At 31.0% G+C, this 14915-nt stretch overlaps 2 protein-coding genes across 4 annotated transcripts; both read right to left on the minus strand.

Moving 5' to 3' along the window:
- Nucleotides 1-2231: 2231 nt before the first annotated feature.
- On the minus strand, nt 2232-3409 carry LOC102588121 (transcription factor TCP17). Its single transcript, XM_006345054.2, has one exon. It carries the CDS (start codon nt 3404-3406, stop codon nt 2372-2374), a length of 1035 nt encoding a protein of 344 aa, XP_006345116.1. The 5' UTR covers nt 3407-3409; the 3' UTR covers nt 2232-2371.
- Nucleotides 3410-12540: 9131 nt separating this feature from the next.
- LOC102588441 (uncharacterized) lies at nt 12541-14696 on the minus strand. 3 transcript variants are annotated; one of them, XM_015307700.1, is made up of 3 exons: nt 14484-14696; nt 13457-13882; nt 12541-12798 (listed from the first exon to the last, which is right to left on the minus strand). In XM_015307700.1, the coding sequence occupies exons 1-2, from the start codon at nt 14607-14609 to the stop codon at nt 13460-13462; spliced, it is 549 nt and encodes a 182-aa protein (XP_015163186.1). In that variant the 5' UTR covers nt 14610-14696; the 3' UTR covers nt 12541-12798; nt 13457-13459. The 3 variants fall into 3 exon arrangements, with proteins under 3 accessions (XP_015163186.1, XP_015163187.1, XP_006345117.1); XM_015307701.1 differs by lacking the exon at nt 12541-12798 and adding an exon at nt 12947-12973; XM_006345055.2 differs by lacking the exon at nt 12541-12798 and having other exon boundaries at nt 13233-13882.
- Between the last annotated feature and the right edge of the window lie 219 nt (nt 14697-14915).

The raw sequence follows: 14915 nt of genomic DNA on the forward strand, positions 1-14915 counted from the left end.
GGGGGGAGGGGTTTAAAAAAAAAAACAGTGCGGGGACAACTTAATTAATTTCGAAGAGTACACGGACAATATTTATTCGGCTTACTTTTTTTTACTCTATTTAAAAAAGAATGTATTTTTTTTCTTAATTTGACAAGCAGCCAACATGGTATGTTTAATACCTCAAGATGTTCCAAAAAAATTTATGCCCTCCTATTTTGATGTATACAAGTAGATATTTATACTTATATAAATTAAACAAGTGGACTTGCATATATCCTACTTGCCATAATATACACATAGAATGCAAATTACCACGTAGTAGACATGCGTCTTTAATTAGTTAATAGCAAATCAAACTTATTTTGATAATATAATGAGCGTAGGAGGTGGACTTTAACATACATCTATATGCATGCGGGGAAATATACCATTCCTATATATATGACTACTACTATTCTACTTCTATGTCTATATCAAGCTAATTAATTATTAGCTTAGATACAAGGGGTTAATTAGGTCGGCAAATAGGGTATAGTAATAATTAATATACTACTTAGTAACAACTAACAAAGAATTACTTCTTTAATTTTGCAGGCATGCAGTTTCATAAAATTCATCTCCGTTTATTAGGAATGTTGAAATATGTGATCATCTCATCTAAAAGTTTAAGTTGTTAGAGAAAGCATATTCAATATGCCTCCTGATTATGTGTGGGCGTGACTCTCTTTCTATAGGCCAAAGACGTGACTCTGATACCATATAAAACTGTGTGTGACAATCTCATATGATATTCACTACTAGTTGGGTGTAGTATGGAGAGAAATTGTCAACATTATACAATAATAATATAGATTATTTTCAAGCTCCAGGAAGCAAATTTTAGATGCTTTTGGTCCCAAATATCGTTGTGGTCTCACAAACAATTAAGTCCAAGATCTGCCAATATATTCTAACTCATGATCAGACTCATATAGGTTCTTAATTACTTCCAATAAATAACTAGCAAATTAGAGTAGTGAAAAAAAAAAACTGATTGCAATTTATAGAGAAACAACCTAATTTTGTTTATATGAATAGCTTGCATAAGAAAATAAAAAATAAGAAAGTATGTTAGTGATTGCTCATTATATTACTACAACAAAAACAACTTTTAACAGCAATAAATATACACATTAATAAAAAGTGTTAAAATCTTTACCAGCATTAGTTAAATGTCATTAGATTCAATATCGATATAGGCTTTAGGGACATTTACAAAGAGTGTTAATGTCGCTATATATATATATAACGGCAATTAATTAGCTATTGATCATTTTTGGTGTAGTGTATATCTCCAGTGCCACCTGACTCTAAGAACGTGAAAATCTGATAATGAGTGGCGGTGAGACTCGAACTCGACCCCTATTCATGCTCTTAAACCGTAAGACACTAAGACTCATACTTACAAGAGCAAAACTTTGAGACGAGAAGTTATTCTTGTTATCAGGAAGAAGAATATATTTATAAAGACAATTACAAATTACAACTAATTCGTCTAAACCTAATTAGATATGAAAGAAACTTTTTGTTTCTCTAGTTAAATTAAAGAAGATGATGAAGTAATTAATTATATTACTAGTTAGGTCTATAATTAGTACACACCTAAGCATGATATGTTATGTATCGATTTTACTTGACAAAATTGAACTTGAATAGTTTCGTTACCTTTTATAAGATATTTTTTTTGGCTAAAATCAATTCAAACATTGTGGTTGGATCCTATTATGGATTTTTAACTATATTCTTCATAGGGGCATCTTATCTCTTCCTTCTCCAAGCTCTGGTTATGGAAAAAGAAAAATGAGAAGAAGATATCAACAACAACTGGTTGACGTAATTACGTGAATATAGTTCCAGATCTGTTGCATCATATTTGCAATTACCTTAAGGTTGTGAGGAGTCAAGAACAAACCCAACCTTTGCTTCGATTGGAGTTTCTCCTCTTCTACTATCGAGATTTCGGTTAAACCATGACATATTAATGATGCAAATCCAAGGAGTACTACTTATTCAAGAAAAACTAAAATGAAAAAATTATTGCTAAACACACTTTCAATTTGTATAAAAGGTTAATCCAATACCAATAATAATGTAGATTTATACCACTTAGAATCACCCAAAAACAAAAAAAAACTACAGATTAATATTTGTATATTTCAGAATAGAGATAAAACTTTATAAACCTATATGGAACAAGAAATAGAATGATTCACTTTAATTATTTGTTGTACCTGTGAAGAAGGAATAATGTAGCATGATTATGTTTGCTCATGAATAATCCAGGACAACAACTTTAATTCAAAATATTTGAAGTAAAGACGAAGATTCATTTCCTTCACTTGATTTAGAATTAAATTGCGCGACCTTCATGTGGTTGGTTATCATCATCATCATCATCATCATCATCGTCATCATCATCATCTCTTGAACTCATCCATCTAGGATCATCATTGAGACTAAAGGGTTTTATTTGGGAACTGATCAAATTAAGAGTTGGCATCACAAGTGGATTATTGTGTGAAGTATTTGAGCTTAAGAAATTGAAATGGTTCATATTAGCCCTGGGATCAATGGGATGATGATTTGTCATATAATTAGGAGATGGAACTATAGGTTGAAATGTTGTTGTTATTGGATTGAAATACAATTGAGAACTGGAAGGAAAAGGCGAAGATGATGATCCCAATGATAGAGGGAAACTAGTATTTTGATGAGATTGATGATCATCATCTATTTGGGATGAGAATGAATTATTGTGTCCAAAATGACCTAAAGACAAATTCGAATTAGGCTGATCATCCCATTGATAGTTATAAGAATTGAAAGGCATGGCTGGTAAATTAGATGATCGATGATTGCCTAATGTAAAGACATGATTATCCTCTTGATTTGATTCCTCATGATGATTTGAAGCAATTGACTTGTTTTTTCCATGATCCAAATAAGGTGCACTATTCGCGTTGAACCATTGAGAACGAACTTGTTGGAGATCAGAGTACTCCTCATGGGGTGGTTGTTGAAACCTAGTGAAGTATTCAGGTGGTACAGGAAGTGGTGGAAGAGTATCGATATCAAGTTTAGTTGCTTCTAGTAGCCAATCTACAACTTTACTAGGTTGGCTCAGGCCAAGCCTGTCTTGAAGATCATACAATTGAATTGCAGTTGGAACTGAAAGTCTAATTCTTCGATCTCTAAGCCCCCTTATCGTGCACACCTTACTATGCCTATCTTTCCCTCCAAAAGTACGCGATACGCGTACTATTCTTGGGTTTTTATTAACTCCCCATTGCCTTGAACTTGATGGTGCACTAGTCGTCTTTGAGCTCAATTTACTATCATTGGATTCTTGCTTCGTCTGAAAATTATTTCCACTTGATGAATTCATGATATATATATGTGTGTCATATATCGTTCATCATCATCATCGATCTAGTAGAAATCAACAACATAACGAAAAATATCAAGCATCTATTAGATCGAGATAAAATATTCTTCTATGCACAAAAAAAGAACCACCAATATAACTCCATCAATGAAAATTTTATTGTGTACATAGTGCAATTTTTGGGGAAAATTGGAGTTGTGATTAATATTAGGGCAACCTCCAAAATCATTTCACTAAAAACCAAGACTTTGTAAGAATGACTAAGATCTAAAAAAAAATAGATGTTTAAAACTTTGTATAAACAATTACTAAAAGAGTCATGAATTGTACTTACATAATTAGGTTTTGTAGAAGATAAACTACAACTTGTATATATCTGAGTGGCTAGCAAAACCTCAACATGGAATTAACAACTCTTGATAACATTCAACTTCTTTTATAATAATTTCCCCCAGCCTTGGGGCGAAAATGAGTTTATGGACCAAATATGACCAAGAGAGAATAAATTTACAAGGATAAGTTATGGTTTGGAGAAAAAGAAGAAATGTTGGATTCTCACTATGTCATAATATTATCTCAGAAGAGGAAAGTAGAAGGCCACGTGGCGCTTACTCATGCTGACACGTAATTCAATCCTAGGGTTGAGAAAAATGAATAGTTTAAGTTTTATGTATCGATTGTGTATAGACTTTTATATTATTTGTATATATAGTCGCTATCGATAACTCTTTTTGTCCATAGGCTAGTTAAATAATAATGCAATAGAAATTTAATTTCTCGTATTTAGACTACTCCATCATGAAGTGATTTTTTTGTTTTAACAGTCAATTAGTCAAGAAGCTAGTCATTCTAGCAGTTTCATATTTTAATTTTAAGTTTTGATACTATTTAATGATGCTAAGAAAGGAAGGTACACTGTTAACCTCACAAGGACCACCCTAGGGTTAGAAGAAAAAAAAAGAAGAAACGAAAAGGGTTTATTGCTTTTCTGCTAACTATAGTAGTAGTACAAATTAAAATAAATGGCTAATCATCCGACTTTAAAATTTTGCAAAAAATAAAAATAAAATATATGTTTGTTGTGAAGAGATTGTCGGTTACATGTGGAATGATTATATAAAATAATAAGTATTTACTACTATTGTTGAATAGTGGACCATTATGGAATTATGTGTGTTTAAAAATTTATAATTGCAATCATCTATTTATAAAAGATACATGGAGATATGTAATTTTTTAATGTGGCGTCTTAGGATATTATGGTTTTTTGTTTATGAATTATGATTTACTCATTTGATAAGATTGTATAAGAATTGGAAAAAATTTGATGGTTTTTATAATTTGTAGGATTTTCATGTTTATAAGAAAAAACACAACCCAAGAAATCCGAATTACACATTCAAACAAAACTTTAACTTCAAGTTAATCTGATTTCAAATCATGATTTGTATCGCATTTCCAAGTGAGCCCTAATTAGCCTCATCTCATACTCGAGATTGATCTAATTTTCTTATCAATATTATTATTAGTACCCTTCTACTATCTTATTCTTTAATTCAACTTATTTATTATTTTCTTATTACTTTGATTATCATGCTATTTGTTATTTATAATGTTCATTTCTCCATTGTTTTCTACAAGGTTCTTCACTATATTATTTCCTTTCTCAATAATTTTAATATATTTTACTTGATCCGAGGATCTATCGAAAAATATCTATTTACCTTCACAAAATAGGGATAAACTGCATATACACATCACCCTTTTCAAAACTTTCTTATGAGATATATTACACTAAATATGTTATTATTATTGTTGATTTTTAATCGAGTACATCACATAAATTGAGACGAAGGAAAGGGATTACTACATATGCATGCACAAGTAAATTAGCAGAAAAGAAATACCAGAAATCCTTGACAAAAGTTGGTAGTATAGTACCATACTTATTCTCTTTTAATTTATAAAGAAACTATATATATATGTACAATTTGTTTGTGCAATTTTTGAAAGATGCTTACATAATTAAGATGAAGAAATTAAAGATTAGGAAACACATGAAAATAAGAATGTTGATGAGTAATTAATTAATTAAGTCTCAAAAAAGGAAACAAATTAGTAATTAGAAAAACTAGTGGAGATGTAGTGGTATCCCCAAAGCTATATATATGCTCAATTGTAGAGGAGGGACCAACAAACCAATAATAATAATATGCAAGCTCTTGAAAGACTTTGCCACTTAGTACACACATATATAATGGACCACTTGCAGTGAGATTTTTTGCATGCAGCAGCACCAACTTGGACTTAGGACATAATTCACTAATTAACTTAATGAATTTAAATTACTATTTTTTAAAAATTGTTTTTGGCATTCGGAGTACGAATTGAAGTCCTAATTAAATTTGGATCGCGCATTACAGGTCCATTAGGGGGTGATGCTCCCAACAATATTTTCTTCATATCCAGGGCTCGAATGTGCATGAGACCTCTTATTAAGGATGAAGCAGTCCCACCACTGCACCACAACCCTAATAAATTTAAGGGAAAAATACGCGGTTAAGCAAACTTATACTACTTAATTACTCATCATAGCTATAGTTTGATATAATCACCACTCGCGACTAACATTAACCATTAATTACGTGGGCTGACTTCAAGTTTGTATAATTAGCCAACGTTTGTATATGTATAATTTGTCACATTTGTATAATTCGCAACTAACAATTCTTTGTTTGATTTGTATTTGTATATGACGATGATTTCCTTTGGTTTTTCAGTTTTGTCATCATATACATTCAATCTTTTTGTGTATAACTTTTTAAAGTTTGTATAAACGTGTAGTTTTCGGATTTTGTATAATATAATTTAAATAATGTAATTTGTATAGTATATTTTGTATAATTGTTTAAAGTTCATATGTTTATGTTTGTATCAATTCGTTATTTCGAGTTTTATTATATTTGTATAATTCAGATTTTATATTACTCAATTGTACAAAAACACGCGAATTATACAAATTATTGTCCTCTCTCGCTCGCCTCTCTCCTCCCTCTCCCAATCTCGCTCGCCATAATATGCAAATACATATGTATAATATACAATTGTCTGACCGATATACAAATACAATTCACCACTTTCCTACTCTCTTCCCTTTCTCGCTCGCATCTCTCTTCTCTCTCCCAGTCTCATTCGCCACTCTCCTCCCTATAACATGTAGCTACAAATTGTAATTAGCAAACTATAGCTATGGAGTGAGATTAGACTATTTTTGAATGGCTATATGCAAAAGTTACTCTAAATTTAATTAGTATTATCATTCAATAACAACGGTAGAAAGGAAAGGAATGATCAAATTCCAATCAACTGTTCCATTGGCTAATTAATTAACTGGAAAAGGGAAGGTATATTCACCAGAAATATTCAATATTCGTTTTAAATACTATAAATCCTACCTAGCTTGATGCCCTGCGGGAAAGGTCACAACTCATAATTTGTGATTTCTATTTGAATTATGTATACATATATTAATATTTTTTTTAAAATGTATGTGTACATAGAATAAAATTTGATTTTTAAATCTTGAATTCACTTATAATGAAACGTTAGTGCTGACAGAGGTAGAATCACTATTAAAATATATGAATTCTGAATTTGTCATCAAACTTATAAACGATTAATTTTCCTAAATAGGGAGATCTAGAGGCTGGTGGTGGATAAATGGAAAGGAATTAAATGGAATCAAACCCCCATATGATAAAAGTTTAGATGCCTCAAGGGTCAAGCCACTAAAGTAAGTGCTTTAGATCCGAAAATTTTTGGAATTAATTTTTTTTTCATTTGATGTTTGATATTAGTATTAAATTTTTTGATTTTTGAGACATACGAGACTGATTAAAGAAAAAATGCTTTTTAGCAAGACTTTTTTCATTATGAGTTTCGAACTTATAAAGACGATGAGACTTAATTTTAATCTATAATGGATTTATAGGTTAATTTTTCTTTTCTGCCACCGCTAAACCCTAAGGAATACAATAAATTTAGATAGATATTTTGACAGGCCACAATCTGCTCTAAGAGTAGAGTTGGCTACAATCATAACAGGCCAAAAGCTAATACTATAATTACTGAATTTTAGTTCATAAATATTGAGCAAAAAAGCATCCAATGTTTACAACCCTGGCCACAAATTTCACAAGTTGCTAGTCAAATTTTCCACTAGTAAATCCCAACTAATTTGGTAGACAAAAACTAATTATTTACTTATTTACTCCTAAGTTAACCTACGAAATAACTAGGTGACATGTGAAAACTGACAGTCTTGAAGTATGATAAATCAGATAACAAAAGAGAAAAGAGATGAGTAATCTATTACTCAACATAAAATAGAGTTCAAAATAACAATAGAAATAACCTCACAAAATTCATTCAGAAAAAAGAAGTCCGAACAAATAACAAGGTAACAATTGAGTCTTGCAAATTCCCCCCTAAATAAGATTATTAAAGTGTGTGGATGCTATACCAAGTTAGAAGGAATGAACTTCAATTTACGAGTTGTCAAAAACAAAAACAAAAAAAACTCAATTATGATAAAGAAATTTAGGTCAAACACACACCACAAGAGAATACACATATTCATCTAATTTGTGCTTGAATTAAGTTACACCAAATTTAGAACAAATTAAGCAACAAAAGAAATAGAGAGGTTGCAATAAATCATAAATGGATGATTAACTTATTGCCACACTGTTAAGAAACATAACAATTACTTCCTTCGTTTCAATTTATCTGTCCTATTTCTTATAATTCGTTGAAAAAAGAATATCTCTTTCTGCTTTTTGACAACTCTTTGATTTCAACTTTGATCATAGCATGCTTAAGACCACAAAATTAAAAGATATTTTGATACATTTGACATATTTTTAATATAAGACTATAAATTTTTTATTTTTTTTACTTTCATCCCATATATAATACTACTAGTACTGCATCTGTGATTTTGTGGCCTGCAGACTAACAGAATGAATAATGGACTGTGCTATCAACTGCTACTAAACTTCAAGGCCAGAAGGAGTACGTGTGGGCACTGGCCAGCATCATCATCACTTATTTCCCTCAGAAAATGTAGGATAAACTCTCACTTACCTTACATTTTTTATACTATTTGTTTCGATTTGTTTGATCTACTATATATTATTTTAATCTGTTTAAAAAAAAGTGATCTTCTTTCTTTTTTTCAACAGTTTTTTAATGTCAACTTTTCATAAGGTATTTAACTACAAGATTAAAAGATATTTTAGACCAAAGACTCAATTATTATTATTTTACTTTCTTAAGCATCATACCAAGAAAAAATAGATCAAACAAATTAAAATAGAAAAGAATAATAAATACAGTCTGCAAATCAGTCCCACCCCTCTAATTGCCGGAGAGGCATTTAATGTTTTTTTTCAACTACTCTCTTGGTTCACTTTTACTTTATTAATGGGCTCATCTGATTGTGAAATAAGTTATTCCAAAATTAGTTATCTCAAGATTGTTATTTCAGCTTTGATATGGGATAAAATTAACATTATAATTTTATGATAAATTATCCCGTAATTTAATCTCAACTAAATATATATGAAACAAACTCATTCTAAAACTGATTCTAAGATTAATTATTATTTCTTATGATCTCTCGTACCAAACAAGCCCTTAGTTCTTAATTTAGTCTTTTTTCAATACATTTTCCAAAAATATCGAATTTAGTATATCCAAAAGTGATATATATAGGAAAAATACTCCATATGTGTCTAATTACTAGTACATTTTTCCTTTTTTCTGTCTCTAATTACTTGTCCATTTTGACAAATCAAGAAAGGACAATTTTTTTTTTACCTATTATACCCTCAATTAATTACTTTGAAAAAAAAAAGATAAAAACTTCTTGAAAATCTTAAATTTTAATTCATTCACTTCATAATTAATAGGGGTAAAATGATAAATTCACTATATCAATTATTGTTTTCTTAATAGATGTGTCAATTCAAAAATAAAAAATATTATTCTCTTTTATCAAATTAATACTGAAATAAATAAAAATAAACGGAGAAAATAATAATGAGCAAATAAGGAATTAAAGATGAGAAGAGAGCATGCAGTAGTGTTTAAGAAAGTAAGGATTTGGGGATCTTATATATGTAGTGTCCCTTTCAATTGAGACAGTTATTTTCAGATCCCAATACACACTAACATAAGTTCTCCTTCCCCACACTGACTGACACACTTTCTTTCTTTCTTTTCCTTTCTATTGATAAAATATAATAAAAGAAATACAAAAGGAAGACAGACGTGATGAATTTAATGATAAATGCATGCTTCCAATAATGCACACTATTACTCAACAAGAAGAAAAAAAGCCACCTCTAGGATCCTCTACTCATAACCAACACCTACCAATAGGCCCATTACAATCGTCTCAATTTATGTAACGATCGATTTAGTATAGTTATATCATTATATATGTATTGTAATGACTTACATTACAATTTATGTAACGATCGATTTAGTATAGTTATATCATTATATATGTATTGTAATGACTTACATTACAATTTATGTAACGATCGATTTAGTATAGTTATATCATTATATATATATATATATATATATGTATTGTAATGGCTTATATCTCAATTTATGTAGCGATCGATTTAGTATAGTTATATCATTATATATGTATTGTAATAGCTTATATCTCAATTTATGTAATGATATATATGCATTTTAATGATTTAGATCTTAACTTATGTAATGATCGAATTAGTATATATATATATGTATTGTAATGGCTTATATCTCAATTTATGTAGCGATCGATTTAGTATAGTTATATCATTATATATGTATTGTAATAGCTTATATCTCAATTTATGTAATGATATATATGCATTTTAATGATTTAGATCTTAACTTATGTAATGATCGAATATATATATATATATATGTATTGTAATGGCTTATATCTCAATTTATGTAGCGATCGATTTAGTATAGTTATATCATTATATATGTATTGTAATAGCTTATATCTCAATTTATGTAATGATATATATGCATTTTAATGATTTAGATCTTAACTTATGTAATGATCGAATTAGTATATATATATATGTATTGTAATGGTCTAGTAATAATCATTGATGAGCTTCAAAGACTCATAAAAGATTTCAATTCACAATTAAGTTAAATTATGAATGAGAGCAAGTTTTCAAGATTATATTGTAAAGAATCAAAACTGTGATAAAACAAGGATTTTCTTTATATGTGGACCTATAGAAACCAAAAAAAAATAAAAAATGCTTTGATGATTAGTGGCGGGAAGTGGTGGATATCTTGTAATTAGTCGAGGTACATGAAAGTTGACGGATGGTTACTTTAAAACTTTGCCTTTACGATATAACATTTTGCAATTTGTGCTGAATCTAGAAGTTTTATTTGATCAAACTTTTCTTAGAAGAAAATTATACCTGCGTATTCATTATGCATTAAAAGAAAAGATAAAAATCGAATTCAAATTAATGTCATCTCAATTACTTAAGCTAGATAGATTATGACTTTTAATCATCTAAAACCTATTAATTGTTTAAAGGTTACGACTTTCACCTCACAATAGATGACTAGATCACCCATAGCATAATTAAATTTAGGTTAGTAGATAAAATCAAGATCAAAAAGGCTAATGTCGTTGTACTTTGATATATACATCTTTGGACACATAAAAATTTGGTCCTAATCAAATGTTAAGACTAATTGTCTAACTTGTTTGTTGAGAACATACCAAATAATTAATATGACAAATGAAGACTTATTTGAGTTAGCTAATTATGATTTTGATCATTGCATTAATTACGTCTAGTCTAGATAAATATAGGAATAATAGGGTACGTTAGCTCCTTTGGTTGAATCGTGGCATCATATTAGAGCGTTAATGCAACGGGTGTGTTTAGTACAAAGAAAACTAATTTTTTTTGCTGAATTTGATACGTAAGTAAAAACTATTATTCTAAAGATGGACGGAGCAAAAAGAAAACCCTTTCTTGTTTGGACGTATTGTCACAAACTGATCACAGCCAAGCAATGGCATATATTATCCGCTTTAGCTCAACCCGCATCATAATTAAATTATCATATGAAATTATGAACTTGTATTATACTCTTATAAAACCTTTCATTTTAATATGAGATTTGTCTAAAATAGAATATATGTGTCTTGTCGTTCTTTCTCTCCATCTATATTTCCTCATCAGCTTGTCCTCCATCATGGGCATCACAGACTAAAATGATTAAAGACAAGTCCAATACGCAATATTCTAATTTCCTTGTCCTTAATTTAGAGTGCATCTCCAAATATAATCTTCGTAAAGTGATAAAGACTACTCTTTTTTTTTTTTTTTAAGAGGAAGGGGATTACAAAATGGGGAGTCAAACGCTCATCAACAAAATGAAAGTTTAGGTAGTTAATTACCAGATCTGTATGAAGACTATTCTCTCTCTCATTCCTAGCATACTTTCTCATTTTTTAGTCAGTACTGAAATAATCGATATTTTTCAACACTAGTAGAGCTATAGCATTATGATCAAAATTCAAAATGTCGATGTTTTGTCAAGACTATAAGATTCTAAATAAGAGTATTTGACTATCAAACTAGAAAGATGATGCCATCACAGAACAGAACAGTACAGTTAACATTGCATTATATCAGTCTCCGCAGCTAGTTTGCAAATTTTATCTAAGATTCAAGTGTGTTAAAGAACCGCGGCTAGAAGCCTAGAACTAAAGGACCCTTCAACTTCTGAAAGACATGCATGGATGTATATCAGCATTCAGCAATTCCCATTCAAATGCATGTTTTTGTGAGTTTTAAGTTGCATTGGGTGACAACCTCAGCTATATATTCACGCGCTCCACATTCAGTGAGTTGATTCATGGATGATGATTGTTAATTTGGTCTTTAGAAAGTCAGATAACTACTCACCACCTGACACACCTAGGATTGTCATTGTCACATACATATTGGCCTATGTTTGAGTCTATAGAAGAGCAACAAGACTGATGTGATCAACTCATGTAATCTCACCAGATTCCGGAATTATAATAACATCCAGATTAGTTGACACACCGTTTGTATCGATCAAAAGACTGTTCAATAGTCTTTTAACCCCATTCGAGTCTGATGCATAGAAGATATGTTCATTAATATAACATAGATGCATCATGGCAATGCAAAGAAAAATTAAGGTACGTATAAGTTTCTGAGCCCTTCACTGAACAGTGCAGTTATATTGTACACAGCATGATCCCCAACAAGTTGGCAAAGTTCATCAAGATTCAAGTGTGACACAGTGTCCTTCAAAAGATATACACGTGTATTAGCAATTCCCTTTTATGTGTTCTTAAGAGTTTTGCATCTGTTCTTGGACACTAGATAAAATTGAAACGATACAGAGAAGATTGGCATGGCCCATGCACAAATCAAGAAATGATAAAGAGTATCTCATTGGCTCCATGCCCATCTAAGTTTCCTGCTGGACAATAATAATTGTATTTGGTCCTTAGAGAGTCAGGAAAAGAACAGCTAGATAAACCTCAGATTGTCATATATACCAATTTTGACTCTAGGAAGGAGCAACTAAACTGATGTTCTGTAGTAATGCAATTTAAATGTCACTACAATTAGTTTACACACCACATGAATTATACGTTAGATCCAACGATGTATCGAAGTTAGCTTTCACCCTACCAGTTAATAATACGTTGAATAAGATAAAAGAAGTCCAATCCTTGAATTGCAAGAACTACATATATTGCTGAAATGAAAACTGCAGATCAAGATTCTTTATCCAGACAAGGATTTGATGTCGTAATGACTCAATGCTCAACCGGGAAGGACAATGTATATCTTAGATTGCAAGGGATCAACAAAGAATAATCAAGATTGAGCAAAATAAACATTTATACTATATATAATAGAAATTTTCTAACAGAGAAAGTATTTTGCAGCTTACATTTCAATTTACTTTCTGCAAAGTGGAAACAAGATTTGAGGCTCCAAAAGCTGCAGAGCCACCAACAACAGAAAGTAGAGCAACCACAACCTGCAAACCAATTTGCCAAGGGTAATCTTCAGGCACCAGATACACACAAACAGGGCCAACAGCAAGCAATCCCAAGCTCAAACTGAAGAGTGCTGATGGGGTTGAAGGGTCAGTAGCTGCTGAAAGAATCCCCAATTCTTCGGCTTTGGAAAGAAGACCAAGTCTTTCAATTGCCGACAAAGAGAGTCCAGATTTCTCAGCAGCTGATAGTAAACCAGCTTTCTCTGCTTTAGTTAACAGTCGCAATTGCTCCACTCTTGTCAATAACTTCACTGTTGGTGTAGATGAAGAATTGCCCGGCCGAGGTTTCTCCCCTACTGGAAATACAGTTGTTGTCTGCAGTAAATGTTAAAGACACATGAATTTCCTCGTATATGCATATTCCTCTGTCCATATAGTACATTGAATATATAGAAATGACAGGTCGATTAATTTCTCAAGTCACATTTCTTCATGATTCCCATTTTCTTCAACAAAGAAAATAATGTTTCTGAGATAATAACTATTACTTCAGTGACCATCCGAGAAATCAACTCCAGAATTAGCTATAATAGTGTTACACTTGTTCGTATTAAAAGAGCTACTCTTCAATGATCATTGAAAATAAGACTGTTCTACCTATTCCAAAGGAACTTGAGTTACATCTCTTTTTCATTCGCCCCTTTGATACCCCAAAAATGAATAAATTATTTTTCTTAGGAACACATATAATGATCTATCAGGTTACAAATTCAACCCATGAAACATCAGGATAGTCTTCCTAAGAGAATCTTAATAGCTCAGTTGGTTGACCTATCTGAACTTTCATCTTACTTGTGAGACTCGATTTCCCACCTTGTAATCCCTTCACCCATTTCCCCTTCACCTACCCACAATTTGCATTATTAATTATGTAAATGTTGAGATATAATGCAAGTAAGTAGATAAAAAATCGAACCTTTTTAGAAGTAACGGTTTTGGTAGCGGATGGAGTTGGTTTTTGCGTAGCCATGGATCGGATGAGAAGTGGTGTGTTTGAAGCAGAAAAACGTGAAATCGCAATGGCGCCCTCCATCATCATCATCTTCTTCTTTTTCACTGGTTCAATTGTTTGTGCTAAAAGAGTTCAAAGCTAAAGCAAGTTTCCATCTTTGTGAGGCCACAACCCGGAGAAGATAGCATGAAATGTCTGATTAAATTCTAGCCGGTAGATATTCCACGTGGCAGTGCCTGGTTGGATATACTGGTCCTATGCGTGCTTGCCTCGTCCACTCACTTGCCTCAATGGAAATTCTTTTAACATGCATATTAATCCTTCAAAGAAAGTGTTCAAATATTAATCCTTTCGATCAATTCAAGTTGTCTCAAAATTGTTCGATGGTTTAGAAAA

Source organism: Solanum tuberosum, unplaced genomic scaffold (assembly GCF_000226075.1).
Source record: "Solanum tuberosum cultivar DM 1-3 516 R44 unplaced genomic scaffold, SolTub_3.0 scf00062, whole genome shotgun sequence".
Lineage (NCBI taxonomy): Eukaryota > Viridiplantae > Streptophyta > Magnoliopsida > Solanales > Solanaceae > Solanum > Solanum tuberosum.